Raw genomic sequence first — 16,837 nt, 5'->3', positions numbered from 1 at the left:
TTCAAAGCAATTATGTTGCTTCGTGTAATCAAATCTCGCCAAACTAACGATAAGTTCTTGTTTGATCTTACACAGTTATTAAAACTATACAAGTTAAACCAATCTAGCCTAAACAAGTAATGTCGTTATATATTCTTTTTTAAATCTATATATTGTTTAATAAATCGTGGTTAGGATATAGTAGCTGACAAAAATATTCGGACAAATATATTTGTAGAAACATTTTAGGAGTGTATTATGCATAGTGGCACTATTTAATACTGTACTGTGACTATCATGGTCGTGTTGGTATTATTCGAAACTAATCTGAAAATCTGTATGGAATTTGTAAGATATTTAGTACGAGTACTGTGCATTACTGATATGTACACAACCGAGACGAGATAACGAAGGTACTGCTCTCCATCGTTCATCGCTACGCGTTGCTAATAGCAACGTATAATGCATATATATCTCGCAAAGACCATAAAAGTACCCAATGGAACCACGTTTAATATTTGATAATAATGTCCCATTACAGTTTCGTCATTTTCAATTAATTAAACACGACCCTCTCTTTAAAAATTAGAAGATAAAATACGTAATACAAATCTACTCGAAATCTTTTAAACTTTACGGACGACCTTACGGACCTTACTTATGGTCTTTAAAAGCAGCAGGGATTAGCAGAATATTAACTGCGAATTTTTCTTGGACCGCAGCATGCAATATGAAATATGGTTATTAAAATGTACACTGAAAATTTCATATCCATAAGATACTCGTGCTTGTAGGACCTTGAAAATGAATTCTTAACCCAAATAGTCGACCGAGATACTCGAGAAATTTTGTGAAGCTGACGTCAATACCAATATGTACCGTCGTTGTGCTATTATTTCGTGATAAGCCGTATTGATTGCACTTCCATTTCACGGAATTAATTTTTCCACACAAAAAGTGATAACGATAATCGAAAAAAGAAAAATATACTACCACTTTTTGTATCAGCATACACAAGCGCACTCGATTTTACACGAGTATACAATTTGCAAATTTGACGGAACGATCGGATTTAATTATTTTTTCGATATTTCAGGCATCAAGTTTTATTTACACATCGAACGTTGAAATACGGCGAAATACAAAATGTACAAACCACTCTGGACATTAATTAACTTTAAACGTTATTGATTAATTAAAGAAACCAACCATTGTGTTGATTTTTACATTTTGAAAAATTGTTATCCACTTTTGCTTTGTTTAAAAATTGAAAAAAAGATACTTTTATTGTAAGTCACGAGTATCTCTTTTATTTATTTAAACTTTAGATCAAATATTACAATTTATAAATATATCATTTATTTAGATATACTTGTAATATCTGTTTTATAAGTTTGTACAACCATTTATCTATTTATCTATTTTATTTGCACATAATCTTTATAGACTGATTTTGTAAAGAATAAAAAATTGTGATTCTATTTAAAAACGATCGTGTCAGACTCAAGTGATAAGCGATATATATTTCAGCGATATATATATATTCAGATTTCACCATCACATAAACGGTGCTATTGGAAACGTTTCACAATAGACGTCTTATAAGCGCCTGCGATGTCCGTCATATGTAAAGCTATACCACTGAATCACGGCCGCCATTTAGTGATTAAGGTCGATCACTTAGAGTTGTTAATCCGACATAATGGCGAGCAATACATCGAAGACATTATTGGAAACACAGTTACAGTTTAATTTCATTGAGCTTATTTGCAAATAAATGTGTACAATATATTTTAGAGGTTTTAAATATTATTGCTGACTAAACTTCGCGTCTGCGCATCATCTTTCTTTAACTTTTTTTGCATTTTCTTATCGACGCATGAAGACGAAATGCGTAAATTTTATTATTTATTTAAACATTACTATATTGTGCTCAAAGTAGCGGAATATCGTTCTATTATCAATATATGAAGAACTAAAAGAATTAAAAAAGAATTAAAAAAATATGTAGTTCAATCAATACTTCGTGTATTTTTCTATCTCCACAAGACAATATCCGGACCAGTTACGCTTACAGTATCAACAAAGATTTGTCCAGCCATACGGAATAAGTCGTACTCAGTAGTTTAAAAGTATTAACCGCAGGAACTCCAGAAACACTTTTGAAGTAACTTTCGAACCAATAAATCCCCGAACTAAGAACTGTCATATTTCGTCTCTATTCATCGAATATTGTGAGAAAATGCAAAAAAAAAGAAGTTAAATAGAAAAAGTACTTGGAAACTTAAAAGAAAAAATCTCGAAAAATCTCTTAATACTTTTTACTGTCATCTTGAGACGCACCATATGTTAAGCTTCTTCGTAGTTACAACTTTTACCGCAGATGTAACGAACTGACAAATGCTTCGAATGGCGCGCGCGCGTCAACGCCTGCACTTAAATTTTAAATAAATGTTTTTAAATAAATGTTTAAAATAATACATTAAATGTATTAACTTTCTTGCGCAATTTCATTTAATTTCTTACGATATGGAGGGTTTAATTATGTTTAAGATATCTATTTGAATCTTTTAAATTCGAAGTTTTTTAAAAAATTACCTTAAACTTTATAAAATTAAATCGTTTTTCCACTTTGTTGTATCATAAAACAGTTACTTAAATTCAAACCTTACTGTCGTCTTAAAATATTCTATATTTTCCTTGTCTTAAAAAATCTCCCTACAGAAAGAATAAAGAAGAATAAATTCCCATACGTTAAATTTCGCGTGATTGATGGAATACATAACGATAACGAGAACTAACTAGCGACAACAAGCAACCATTAGCAAGGACAACTGGCGACTATAACTGTCGTCTCTATGATGTATGGCGACTAAGGAGAACAGCCAGCAACTACGAATTACATGTAACAACCAACTGCCCCACTTCTAAAAGGCAACTAACTTGCAAACCCTTTGATGGTTTCTGTAGCGTGATATACCCCTTGAACGTGGTTAAAGAATGTGGTCGTCGCTGGACGGCGGTTTGACAGCAGAGCGATCTCGCCAATTCAAAGCTTGACATTACAAACTACCGAGAATCATTAGGCTCGTTATCGAGCATCTAGCTTTCAGAAGGTGCTTTATCATATAATATGACTTCACGATATTTTTATAGCAAGAAGAATGGCCAACCTCTAACAAAACAAATTTTTACTAAGTGCTGCATGTGAGCTGCAGGCCGGCCTACTAGGGAAATTTGACGAATGAATAAACTAAAATATATACGAATATATTCGTTATATCATAAAATGCCCGCATTATGTTCTCTAACACCATAGAGGAAACTAAATTTATATATTAAAAAATTGGAATACCTGTTATAAGAGAGTTAATTAAATTCTAACCTATCGATGACTCCATAAAAACCTTTATTTCCTAAAAATGTATATCTTCCAAATTCTCCTTAGAAAGTCTCATAGAGAAAATATGAAACCTGAAAAGTACATCACGCTGATGCCTCGATCAACCCTCGTGCTTCGCAGTCCATGTGTCCGAGCGATGAATTCCCTCCAAACAAGGAAAAACCAAAGGGAGGTCTTCTTCGAAGGACGTGAGAGGGTAAGGGAAGCAACGGGAACGATGATCACGCGATATACTGGCGGCGTACGTATAGAACGGCTGTTGCGAGAGAGTTCGCAAGAAACAAGAAGAAAAAAGGAATCGTAGGCCGACGCGACTATACGCTGTCGACGGACAAACAGCGACTGAGCCTAACTGAAACGAACTCTGTCGCAGTATGAGCACAGGCTACGTTCGCGGGTCGATCGAACACGTTCTGCGCCTTTTCTCGGCACCAGCGTCAAAACCACCCTCGACGAGCGCAACGCACTGGTGCACCTGCAATATTAACCACTGGTCTTTCCTTTTTCGCGCGATATTATATCAACACCTATGATACCATTTCAAAGACTGCAATCAAAACATTAAATACCGCATTAAAGCCATACAATAATTCGCAATATTCATTCGTAAACGTTATTGTATATGTGCTTAATTAATCGTTATTATGTTTCGAATGATTTACTACCTCGTATTCCATAAGCAGATATATGGTTCATTTTCACCTCAAGTACGATATAATTTGTAACAAATATTTATAATTCACAATGTAAAATATTTATAATTCATTGGGAATATTTTTCTATCACGGTATAGTGGTCAAATTTCACATAAATCACAAACATATGGTAGTCAGAAGCTATACTCACGACATGACAAATCATGAAGATGTCATGAAAAATGGAGTCCGTCCATATATATTCAAACGCAACGAACAAGTTCGAACTTTTCGAGAATAAACGATTTGTTCGATAACATCTGTCGCGAGCTTCTCTTCCTTTAACGATAACAATTGACAACTAAAGCTCGAGAGGCTCGTAAGGATGAACAGCGACGAGTATCTAGAAGCTATGTACTCACCTGGGCAAGGAGACTCCAACACCAAGGACGTTGGAAGTTTCGAGAAGCGAAGATGGAAACTGAAGTAGCACGTCAGGTCAACTCCGGCGAAAACTGCTAAAGAAAGAAAAATCCAACTAATTTGTTTCCAACGATAAAATGAAATTAATTTGTTTCACAAATTATTAACTGAATATTATTCAAAAATTATTCAAAATTCGCTTGATTGATTCACGACCCGGGACATTTGGGTCATACCATTTTGGTAATGGACGAAAATGGCAGAAGGAAGAACGACCGTTTTTTTCATATTTCTCTTTCCCCGGGAAACGATGGAATGCCCGAGCACCTTGTTTCATTTCTTCTCGACATCAATTTCAATCTTTTTAAACGAAATATAATCTGAACGATGAAAAGTTCATTCAAATAATGCTCCGCGCCAGACACTCACGAAAATTAAGAAGGAACACGGAAAATTCACGAATAAAACGGATTTCTTTGTCCCAGTGAGATAATAAACCTCGTTCACGTATTGGTTTTTAAAATCAATATATCCACCAATGTGCACTCGTTTAACAAGGGTGATGGAACGTGCCAAAAATCTCTCAAGAGGGTCTTGGCAACGGAAGAGTCGAAAACGTCACAATTATGAATGAAAAATGCGAATAGTTGCTGATTTTACAGTCGAAACCGATAAAGAACTCCAGATATTCCCCCAATTAATTTACAATAAATTCGCGAAAATGATCGATTGGTGACGTCATTGTATTCTAGAAAGATTGTAAAACGATAAGAATTTATTGAAAAAACTTATATTCGATGATAACACTTCTAATAAGAGTACTAAGAGGAGCGATTCTGTACTCACCTTCCTGCCTCGAAGTACCGAACGCAATTAACCGTCCGCCCAGGATGGAACCGTTCGGAACTTTTGTAAGTCACTGCACGGCCGCTGCTTATGGTGGAAATGTAATAGATATAAGTACAGAGCGCGTGAGCGAACTAAAAACGCGATAGAGAAGTAGAGAGAGGATGTTCCGTCCTTGTCTAATGACGCGCACTTGTACAGGAAATATGTAACAGGGTATACGAGCAGCGTCAGTGTCCACTAGTGTGCATGCCTGATTAAACAAGGACAGGAAGTATCTATACATGGTGTTCTCTTTCTATTTCCATGTTGCATCCATCTTACTATACAGTACACACACTCAGCTATTCTATCATTATATTTGTGCGTTGCTTATGTGTGAACCAAACATTTCCATGGCAACAAATCGTTTGTCTCTTGTTTGATGCTCGGTTTTCAACGGAGTTGAAAGAATTTTTTAAGAGAAACGTAATGGACGGGTTGTTTTTAAAGTAATAAACGGAAATTCTCGTATCCATTGAGAAACGATAGGCGATTTGAAAGTGTCACTATGAACGGTGATTTATCGATGCAAGGTAGTATGAATAAGATATTTTATAATCTGCGAAAAAAGGTAAGGAATATTCTAGATTTTAGATTTTAGATTTTAGAATTTCCACGTCACAGACGAGTGTGTTTTGTTATTTGATTTGTAATATTGCTGCAGTTCTCTTAATAGCTGTTCGTTTCATGCGATACTCGCACATAGTATCTATGACTTTTGCTTCTAACAATTTTTATAATTAGGCTGTATCAAATATTTTTAACGTTCGTGTTTCATGAAAAATCATGTGTAACTCGTTGAATTCGCAAATGTAACAAAAAATTACATGAAAAAACTTATATTATTGTAATGAAAAAATAATTATATTAGGAGGAGAGTCGTATTTCGGAACGTCATCGGAACATATTATACCTTGTATGTTATTATTTGGAACACAATGGGTGAGTATATTATAATTAAAATATATTCCTAGTTCCAATTCTCTTGAATAGTGTCAGTGACCAATCGAAATAGAAATCAGTGGACATCGTGGAAAGAGAAGGCGAAACCAAATTTGAAAATTCGACATCGGTAATTCAGTAGTTAAGAATAACTCAATCGATAATGTAGATTAACTAGTTATAAACAAATATATGAAATATAAATTCAAATTATTCTTATCCATCTAAAAATTGGAAATTAAAGAGCAGAAGACAAGAAATTATCTTCGAGGATTTATATAGTAAATACATTCTTTTGCCTGTATTACCTAGAGATAAAACAGTTGTTTGATGGTTATCTTATAGTGTTCAGTCATTGCGAAAAATATTTTTAATCGATTAAAAACTATAATTAATTAAAAACTACATTTCTTTAGGTATATAGACATTAGCGATGTATTATTCCGGGAAGCTCGTCTATCTCCCGAACATCGGGTCTGCGACAACATCGATTTGGAAATTATCGTTGCAGAGTATGAAAATTATTACAAGATGAAATTTCAAAAATATCCCATATTGTGTAAGAAAATAACTGGAAGGGAAATGACGAGGGAAGTGACAAATGCAAGCAAAACGTAAGAATTTAAATTATTTAACGATATTAAACGGTACTCAACGTATCGTATTCAACGTATCGTATTCAACGTATCGTATTCAACGTATCGTATTCAACGTATCGTATTCAACGTATCGTATTCAACGTATCGTATTCAACGTATCGTATTCAACGTATCGTATTCAACGTATCGTATTACAATATGATCCAGTGTTTGTAGAAGTATTGAGACAAAAGCCAAATCTATTAGTAAACATGCGAGAAGTGAGCCTGTGAAAGAGACGAATCTACAGCAGAAGATAACTGATGACAATACGAATCATATTAATCTCGGAATGACAGTGACGTCGATATTTCCCAATGAGAGTGATGGACGTTCATCAGAAGAGCTATTTAACGTCCCAATGGAACAATCCATGCAATCGAAGATATTGAAATGCATTGAAAAGCTTTATTCAGATAATCCGGAATTACGAAAGATTGCTGAGGACATCTCATGCGTAAGTTATTTTCGATTAATATACGTATCGCAAAGCTTTTAAACGATAAAATTCCTGTCGATAAACCGTTCAACGTATATCGACGATGACGTGATTTCAGTAACGCTCCAAATACCAAATTACGTAACACTTACTTAATATAAAGAAGACGCCATTTTATCTTTGTATCGTCACAGGAGATCATAGTAAACAAATTAAATGTACATTGGGATGACGTTATAGGCCTAGAAGAATGTAAAACCGCTGTTAAGGAGGCCGTTGTGTATGCCCTTAAGTATCCTATCTTTTTTGATGGCCCGTTTTCCCCCTGGAAAGGTATTTTGCTGTACGGCCCACCTGGTACAGGAAAGATACTCGCATTCTTTTCATTTCTGTACGTGTTTACAAGAAATATACAAAACAGGGAAAACGATGTTAGCGAAGGCAGTCGCGACAGAATGCCATTGCACCTTTTTTAACATAACTGCCAGCTCATTGGTCAGCAAATGGAGAGGCGATTCCGAGAAGTATATACGTGTAAGTTGCTTTGTCTCTGTAAGTTTCTTTGTTCCTTTGTCTATGAAGGAGAGATTCTAGGTATAAAAAGATTTGATTTTATTTTTCGTCATTTATATATAAATAGAATAGTTGTTTGGAAAACGAAATGATATCATATTCGTGATGAGGCAATGAATTTAAGGAGTTTCGAATATAATATTTAATGAATAATACATTTGTTAAACTGAACAGGTTTTATTTGAACTTGCCTATAGTCATTCGCCTACAATTATTTTTATCGACGAGATTGACTGGATCGCCACAAATAAAGGAGACTGTATATTGTCTGAACCTGCAAAGAGATTCAGATCAGAACTTCTTTCTAGATTGGATGGATTAGTGTCTAATGAGAATTCTAATGTAGTTCTTCTGGCTACAACTAATTCCCCTTGGTACGTATATCACGTTATTTCAATGTCTTCTAAGTAGAAAATATCGTAATATTTCTCCAAATTCCAAATATGTTATTGTGTTGTTTGAAGTATTCCTTCATTATTATTAGTATAATAGAACGATAATATTTATTGTAAATATGTTATTAGGGACATTGATGCAGCTTTACTCAGGCGTCTCGAAAAGCAAATATACGTATCATTACCCAATGAAGTTGCTCGACTTGGTATATTCAAATTATACCTTAGCAACCACTTATTAGAAAATACAGACATTGTAAACCACATAGTAAAATGTACTGAAAGATATTCTTGTGCAGATATAAAATTGCTTTGTAAGCAAGCGTGGTTACTAGAAATAAGCCCGATATGGAGGAGACTTGAAAAGAAAGAAACACCTGTTACCACTTTGAAATATGAATTAAAAAGTTATGAAATATTAGCAAAATTGTTTAAAAAAATGTCACCTACAGTTATGCAAATAGATAAATATGATACGTGGAACAAATAAATACGCAATCGTAAGGACAGATATTGAAAAATATAAATAAATGGATTATCGTTCGAGAAATCATTCGCATGTGTGTGCATGTGTGTATGCGCGCATGTGTGTGCGCGCATGTGTGTCATGTGTGTCATGTGTGTGCGTGTGTGTGCGCGCACGCGCTATAGGCTAAGTTTAAAATATTCGGTTGTATTATATCCTTGTATTATATATGTCGGAGATGAAAGGAAAACCGGAGCCTTCCCTTTGCAATTTTGAGGAAGCCTTCTAATGCTTTAGCCTAGATTTTATCGTAACTGTAATTAAGCAATTGTCATTTGTAATTGTTTGATATTTGTGAAAGCGAAAGTGGGTTCGAGGTGACAACTGGTCGCCGAACGTAGCCACGGTCACGGGATAAACGTTTTGCCTGACGAAGGTGTGGATCGGTTGTATTGTTCTCCCTAGAAATCACATAGAATTGTACTTTAGAGATGTCGATATAATGGGACACACGTTGTATTAGGAATCAATCTCCAGACAGAAACTGCCTAGTAACGGCGTTTGAATCTTTCTCGATGTTTCCAAAGAGTATACAACAAACTTTTGACAGAAATTGCCTAGCAACAACGATTGGAACCTTCTCGATGTTTCCAGCGAGCATATAACAAACAAATGCAGTCGTATAGCGAAAGAGATTTTCATCAGATATTCATTCGTGTGATCGCCTTGGAAAGTGATACATCGAGCAATTTACCGAGTGTCTCAGCAATTGTATTTTGTGTTTAAAATTATTCTACACATAGTAAAGAGTTATCCCGTTGACCGTGGATTCGTTTGAACCCCGGAACATTGTTAATAGCGTTAATTAAATTCATTATTCGTGAAACCTATCAATCGTTAATCTCATTATACGTTAAATTCATTATTCGTAAGACATATTATTCGTTCCTCTTATTGTTCGTTAAACTTATTAATCTTTAATCTAATTATTAGTTAAACTTATCGTTTGTTAATCTTATTATTTATTAAACTCATTATTCATAATATTTTGTAAAATCTTGTTTATTCGCGTAAATATATTCTCTGTTTCGTAAAACAATGGCTAATTCAAACGAAGGATCATTACGCGCCTTAAATGCTAATGATAACCCGACATATATATGTGAGTGTATTTTATCAAAAATATGTTTTTTATGTTTTCTTATCTTAGTAATTATTTTTAAAAAAGTCTTAAAGTCTTATATGAAAATAAAGCTGTTCTTTATTTCAAATAATTGAAGTAAATAAATACAATGAGTTTTATATTTTATTATATCTTATATTATTGTTATATTGTTATTGAAAAAATTGATATAATCAACAGTTCTTCCTGTTCTCTTGATTGTTTCTTGCTTGTTTCAAACCATGATAATAACCTACAAAAGAAATAACATAGTCCATTGAAAATTTAATATACAATAAAATACTTATATGAAATAATTACCTGTGTAATATACCATATAACCACTAATATACCATGACATCAACATACTTGAAAGTGCGTCTGTATCATTATCTGGTAATCTAGTACATTTTATTAAAATTTCGTATTTTTTTCCAAATAAAATGTTAAACTTATTCCAAATTACTTATTAATATTAGAAGTATTCAGCATTCCATTAGAATTTTTAAATTGTACTTACTTGGCCATTAATTGTGGTGGTAAAGGAGGTGCAGGTGGCATTATATCAGTCATCGAATTGAAAGATGGTCCCGGTATGAAGTGATGTTTATAAGCATTTGCTTCTTCAGAGTCACAATCCATTTTTTCTACATTATATTTTTTCGAATTTATATTTGTAGAAAAATTAGTCTCACAAGTCTCATCGTTCTCTTCATTGAATTTCTCTTCCAAAGCTTTCTTTCGTTGTGCTATTTGACTTTGCAAACCTTCTGATTCTAAAAGAGAACTCAACTCGACTTTCTCTGTATTACCATAGCCTAAACACAGAGTAAAAAAAATTTTTGTCATTTAATAGAATTACTGAATGCCATTCAGTTACTGTCCTTACAGGCAATGTATTAGAATTTCCCATGCATAAATGTATATGTATAAATGTTTGCCTTGATATATGTAGTAATAATCACTCGTCTAATGAGGAGAATTATATTCCAAGCAGCTAATAATGAACAATAAGTAACATGCATGTTTATGGTTCATGACCCTATATCCCACGGGTCTCCCCATAGACATTGACAGGTACTCCTGCCCAGTTAAGGACCTGCTGAATGACACTGTGATAGACTATGCGAAAGCCTTTACTTCATATATATATATGTATTTTTAGTACATTTCTTAATTGACATAACCATCATGCTAAAGGTATTACCTACAAATTTTACAACACACGTGCCATTGTTTTCGTAAATTTTTGATATTATAGCTTCATAAATTTCTCCATCCTCTGAATATATTGCACGATAAGGTGCTCCTATGATCCATTTCTATAGAGAAAAGATGTGTATACAAATAAATATAAGTAAATAGCAAAATAAAATAATTTGCTTCTTAATCAATATATTTAATAATATTCTGTATCAAATTTGTAATATTCTATCAAAATCACAACCTTGTGTAATTTACTTGCGTGTTTAGGCTGCTTAAGATTTTGTAGGTCTTCTTTCGGTTGAGAATTTCCAACATCCATTCCCATTCGCTTGATAACTTCTTCTTTTGCTAAATTTATTGCTTTATCATATGCTTCTATTAATGCACTATCATCCCAAACATTATCATTGGCTGTGTCTGTATCCTTTTGAGATAGCAAATTATACGTTATTAATATTGATACAAGTATTTTATTATCAAACTATTGCAAATTATCATATATGTCATTTTTCAAAAATTGACTAAAAGGTAGTGGATACTGTTAATTACTATTATGCTAAAATCTTGTACTAAAATAATGTTAAAACCATTACGTTTCCATTACCATACATACGTTTCCATTTCCTCGTATAAAAAGAACATTCATATCATCTGCCATTTTAAAATAACATCATTTAAATATTGAATTTGCTTCTGAAATATTAATTTGTCTCATTTCTTTAACTCTAACACATTGTAAACAATGATGACATTATACCAACTATAATACTAAAAATCTATTCCCCATTCATTCGAAAGATTATTTTTTGAAGCAAGGTTAGCATTGAATGTTCCCAAACTTCAATAACTGTATTTTACTTTCTTTACAATATCTAACAATATATTAGAATACTATAAAAAAATATTGTATGCACAAGAAACTGTTTATAGCGAAATAGCAAAAGAATTAATCACATATTATAACTAAAACGAGATTGTTAAGTAGATTATATTATACTGCATATGCGTTAGTGTTTCAGCTGGTAAATATAGTTTTTATATCTGAAGATAAATAAGATTTAATTCTATAAAATTGCATAATGAATTATACATCTATCTATTACTATTCGTATTTCCCCTTAGTTGTATGTTGTCAATAGCATCAATCACGAACATATAAATAAATATAGAAGAAACCGTTCGGAAATGGAAAGGGAAAAATGAACATGGAAGACAAGAAAGTTTTCTTCAGGTTTAGCGTATGCGTGATACGCTTTGAATGTCTCAGATAAAGATAAAGATACTCTGCTCATTTCTATTTGTTCCGCAGAACGAGAAATTTGTTGTCTTTCATATTGGTTTTTACCATTCAATTTTTGGGCAGTTTTCCCTAGCGAGTGTCGGTCCCTGTTTGATAAAACCAGACCGTAATTTATACAGATATGTATTATAGATATATATTTGTAAAACTGAAATCAGATGAAATAAATGTTGCCTGAGGTTTTAAACGTTTAATAAAAACAATATTTCATTTGGAAAAAAATGTAAGATATGTAAAATTACACATTGATCATTTTGCTGGTCTTGTATCATAAAACGTGTGGCCCGAAGAGCATGTCACGACCGGCATACTTCAAATCCGACGGACTGACGATAGAGATAAAGATGTGGCGGCACTCGGCGACAATGTATATCGCTGAACCATCATGAATGAACCATCAACATCCCAACGGTCCTTCCACCGAAGGTTCTAGAAGAAAGAGCAAGTGGCAACGATCGCGGACGCCTAGCAAATGCATGGACGGTGGGGATGTTGAGGGATGACAAAAGAAAGTAATCGGATCCGATCGAAAGTAAAATCATAAGAGTCAGTCTTAGAAAGTCACGCCTGGAGTTCGGACGTAGATTGTAAAGTGTATTGATGTTAGAAAAAAAATAAAGTTTTCTTTTTTTATTTTTTTACCTCAAATTCCTTTTTTATTTTGTTATTTTACGTGACAACACCATCGGCACCTGGATGAACCTTGATAACTCGGCCCAGAGGCCAATGCATGGAGGGAACGTTGTCCTCTCTGAGGATGACGATTGTGCCCTTTTGGATGCTGTGTCCACCCTTGCTCCATTTATTGCGGTTGGTTAGCTCGTTCAAATACTCCTTATGCCAGCGGTTCCAAAAATGTTGTTTAAGCTGTTGGATATGCTGCCATTTGGAGAGTCGGTTCGATGGAATGTCTCTGAAATCTCGATCACGTAAGCACATTAATGAATCGCCAATGAGGAAATGTCCGGGAGTGAGGGCTAGGAGATCATTTGGATCGGTGGAGATAGGAGTTAGCGGGCGGGAATTGAGGACTGCTTCTATTTCTATGATAAGAGTATTACGGTGTTAAGCTCATATGTTTCTGTTTCTCCACTCGCGCTGCGCCATAATATCCTTTGATATTTCCGATCCTCTGGTCGTACGAGGAATTGCCGATACATTTTCTCGATGTCGCCAGTGAGTACGTACTGATGAGCGCGGAATCTGTGGCGGATCGGTATCAACAGGACGCCGACAGGTCGAGGCATCAACGCGGCGCAACACCTCCCGGGCGATCCGCGGGTACCACCCGCCAACACTAGAGGGCTACGACGACAACGAGTCTGTCTGTCTAACTCGCTAGCGGTCGAATATACGAGCGATTGATATAAATACCGCACCTAGCGAGACTCCCTCTACGTCTAAGGCAGGGACTACCGGGCATAGCCTTACTGACGAGTCCACCGGTAGTCCCGGGACGAAACGCGCAACTCTCCCTCTCGTTTCATCCGTCATAAATCTAATTAATATACAAAATAAATTGTGAATTGAGTCGAGGATATAGGATTTCCCCATTTTCATGATTATCGTGATTTTTGTATAAATATATTTTTTAAGATACTAATAATTAGGTACTTATAAATTAGTATTATCAATTATTTTGCATTTATAATTCCGCCTCTAGTATAAGTGTTAATTGAAAACTAACTTTATGTTTCAAAAAGTACTAGCAAAGTCGTTGAGTAACAAGCCACTGATGCTAACACAAATAGCATTGTCGTAATTAAATATTTCTAAATATTCATTTTTCACTTTGAACCTGTAGAAACAATTTATTATATATACTATTAGCTAAGTAATTGCATACTTAATTAAGTCGAAATATAAAACTTAGTTATTTTGATAATTTAGAAAATAAAAAACTGACAAACATTTCAATTTAATTTATGGTTGGAACAAAAGACAGTTATTTTTCATTAATTGAAATATTGCAATGCAGAGTACTTTCCAAAATACGCCGAGAGTATTCCTGATGGTGAAACGAGCGTTGCTTCATCGAACGCAGCTAAAGAAAACAACATCTATGTAGTTGGTGGTACGATGCCTGAAATAGAGGGCGATAAATTGTACAATACCTGTACTATTTGGGGTCCCGATGGAACTTTGATAGCAAAACACCGAAAGGTAAGTAATATATTCCTTTATGGCTTTGAATTTGAAAATATTGGGGTGAAGAAAGTGACTCTATCTAGGAATAATTTAGGAATATACATATGTACATACGTATACTATAACCAATTCTATAATTTACGGTTTATAAAATACGTTATGATACGGGAAACGCCCATTTTTGTTGTAATGTGTTTGCTGTTGTATAAATTTTTCACATACGAAAATACTTATTTTTTCTCCTTTTTAAACATTATTAAATGATAAGATTTTTTAATAAAAGAAAGTGATAAAAACGCTGTCAGTTATTAAATAAAAAATAATTAAAGTTTAGGAGTTGGTAACTTTGATATTAAATTACAAAAGTTGCAGCAATAGAATTAGCGACTACATTTTTATGTTATTAGGTACATCTATTCGACATCGACATTCCTAATAAGATTACTTTTCGAGAGAGTGATTCACTCAGTCCAGGTAACTCCCTAACGACATTCGATGTGAAGGGCTGCAAAATAGGTATTGGCATTTGCTATGATATTAGATTCGAGGAAATGGCACGCATTTATCGGAACAAAGGTACAGTAACTTAATCGATCAATACTTAACTAGCAAAAAATTAAATATCATTCTTAAATATATTCTATATAAAATTAATATAATCTGTAACTCTGTATAAAAAGAAGCTTAATTTAAAAAACCAGTATATTTGCTGAAAATGAAACAAATAAAAGAATTAAAAGCACAATAAGAGGACTGTCCTCGCATATTCAGAAATGATGGTATGTGAACCGTGCAACTACGAAGTTAATTGGTATTCGGTGGCTTCATATTTCCTGCTTCTCTGGGTTAGGTCGCCAAATGCTGATATATCCAGCGGCATTCAATATGACCACTGGACCACTGCACTGGTCATTACTTCAGCGTTTCAGAGCGAATGATATTCAATTATACGTTGCCTGCATATCACCGGCTCCTGTTCCTTAAGCAAGTTACGTCGCATGGGGACATACACAGTTGACCAATCCCTGGGGAAAGAATCTTTACGATTTACAAACTCAAGAGAATATGGCAGTCACCGATATCAAAAAAAAAAAAAAACTGGCGAACCGTGTGTTACCACAACGAGACACGCGATGCTATTTGTCGCCTTAAATTGTGCCGCAACTCGTTTTTGAGATCTTTGCCAGGGGAGCGTTAAAATCTGCTGAAAATATATTTCTGGCTTTTCTGGATTTTAACTGAAATATGACAAATAACGTTGTAAAACATATGTACTTATGACTTACAGAGTAATTGAGTGTACAAAATATATAGTATACAAAATAGCCAGCGATTTAGGGCTTTAAAAGATCAAAAGGAAAGAAAAGAAGAGAAAAGAAGAAAGATAATATGTTGTGGCAGTCTAAGTCGATCTAAGAAAATAGATAAAGGGTGGGAGGGGCAAAGCTAGTTAATCTGGAAAGAATCCAAGCGTCAATTTCAAGCATTTACAGAGAATCAAGCGGGCTGGTTAAAGTCGTGAGTTGAGCAATTATCCCGCGTTAGGTTCAATCAGGTTAGTCCCACGCGAAATTGATCCAACCATGCGAAAACGAGTGTATCCTGATTTCTGTCGCAGATACTTCTGGCTAGTGCAGTACCTACACGGTGGTTGTTGAAATAGCCGCTTCTCATCTATTTTCCGCAGCGCGGACATCATCCTTTGATCCTTTACGACTAACGAAGTTTTCGAAGATGTACGGCAGTTTGAGATTCTACTTGAAAATGATCATGATTGCGGTCTGTGTGCCGTCTGCTCTTCTTTTTGTCCTTCCGTTAAAGACTGGTAAGTTGATACTGATTAATTATGCGATCGAAACCCTATATAATTGCTATAAAAATTCCGCTAATATAATATTCCTTCTTTCTTGTATCTGTCTGCCACTCAGGTCGTTTTACTAATTGCAATAAGTAATTTCGACTTCTTTGCGCTCTCTTTTAACGCATTCGAGACCGAAAGAAATTCATATCAGTCAGTAGGCAAGGGTATAATATACATATTTTATATATAACTTATGTAGTAATGTATGTATCATGTTAATTTCATATTTTCTTCAATATAGAATTATTATATATGTCGGGTTTACATTAGAATTAGGGTTAGGGGCGTGAAACGAATCTTCGTTTGGGTTACACGTTGTCGTTATGCAATAGAGAAGACATTGACTAGTGCAAATACGATTATTACAGAACCGGACAAG

General features: G+C 34.3%; 2 protein-coding genes across 7 annotated transcripts; one reads left to right on the top strand and one right to left on the bottom strand.

Annotated features, from left to right (window-relative positions):
• The first annotated feature begins 6,207 nt into the window (after positions 1-6,207).
• LOC117164278 (uncharacterized) lies at positions 6,208-8,234 on the top strand. The gene is made up of 5 exons (XM_076627202.1): positions 6,208-6,270; positions 6,687-6,884; positions 7,077-7,365; positions 7,542-7,881; positions 8,095-8,234. The coding sequence occupies exons 2-4, from the start codon at positions 6,802-6,804 to the stop codon at positions 7,821-7,823; spliced, it is 654 nt and encodes a 217-aa protein (XP_076483317.1). The 5' UTR covers positions 6,208-6,270; positions 6,687-6,801; the 3' UTR covers positions 7,824-7,881; positions 8,095-8,234.
• Positions 8,235-9,508: 1,274 nt separating this feature from the next.
• On the bottom strand, positions 9,509-12,818 carry LOC117164280 (survival motor neuron protein-like). 6 transcript variants are annotated; one of them, XM_076627198.1, is made up of 6 exons: positions 12,692-12,818; positions 11,391-11,573; positions 11,151-11,265; positions 10,464-10,761; positions 10,265-10,344; positions 9,509-10,196 (listed from the first exon to the last, which is right to left on the bottom strand). In XM_076627198.1, exons 1-6 carry the CDS (start codon positions 12,719-12,721, stop codon positions 10,138-10,140), a joined length of 765 nt encoding a protein of 254 aa, XP_076483313.1. In that variant the 5' UTR covers positions 12,722-12,818; the 3' UTR covers positions 9,509-10,137. The 6 variants fall into 6 exon arrangements, with proteins under 6 accessions (XP_076483313.1, XP_076483316.1, XP_076483315.1 ...); XM_076627201.1 differs by lacking the exon at positions 12,692-12,818 and adding an exon at positions 12,240-12,469; XM_076627200.1 differs by lacking the exon at positions 12,692-12,818 and adding an exon at positions 12,253-12,469.
• Positions 12,819-16,837: the final 4,019 nt, after the last annotated feature.

This window comes from Bombus vancouverensis, unplaced genomic scaffold (genome assembly GCF_051014615.1).
Source record: "Bombus vancouverensis nearcticus unplaced genomic scaffold, iyBomVanc1_principal scaffold0048, whole genome shotgun sequence".
Lineage (NCBI taxonomy): Eukaryota > Metazoa > Arthropoda > Insecta > Hymenoptera > Apidae > Bombus > Bombus vancouverensis.
The sequence above is the reverse complement of the archived record's forward strand: the minus strand, read 5'-3'. Positions and strand labels throughout refer to the sequence as shown.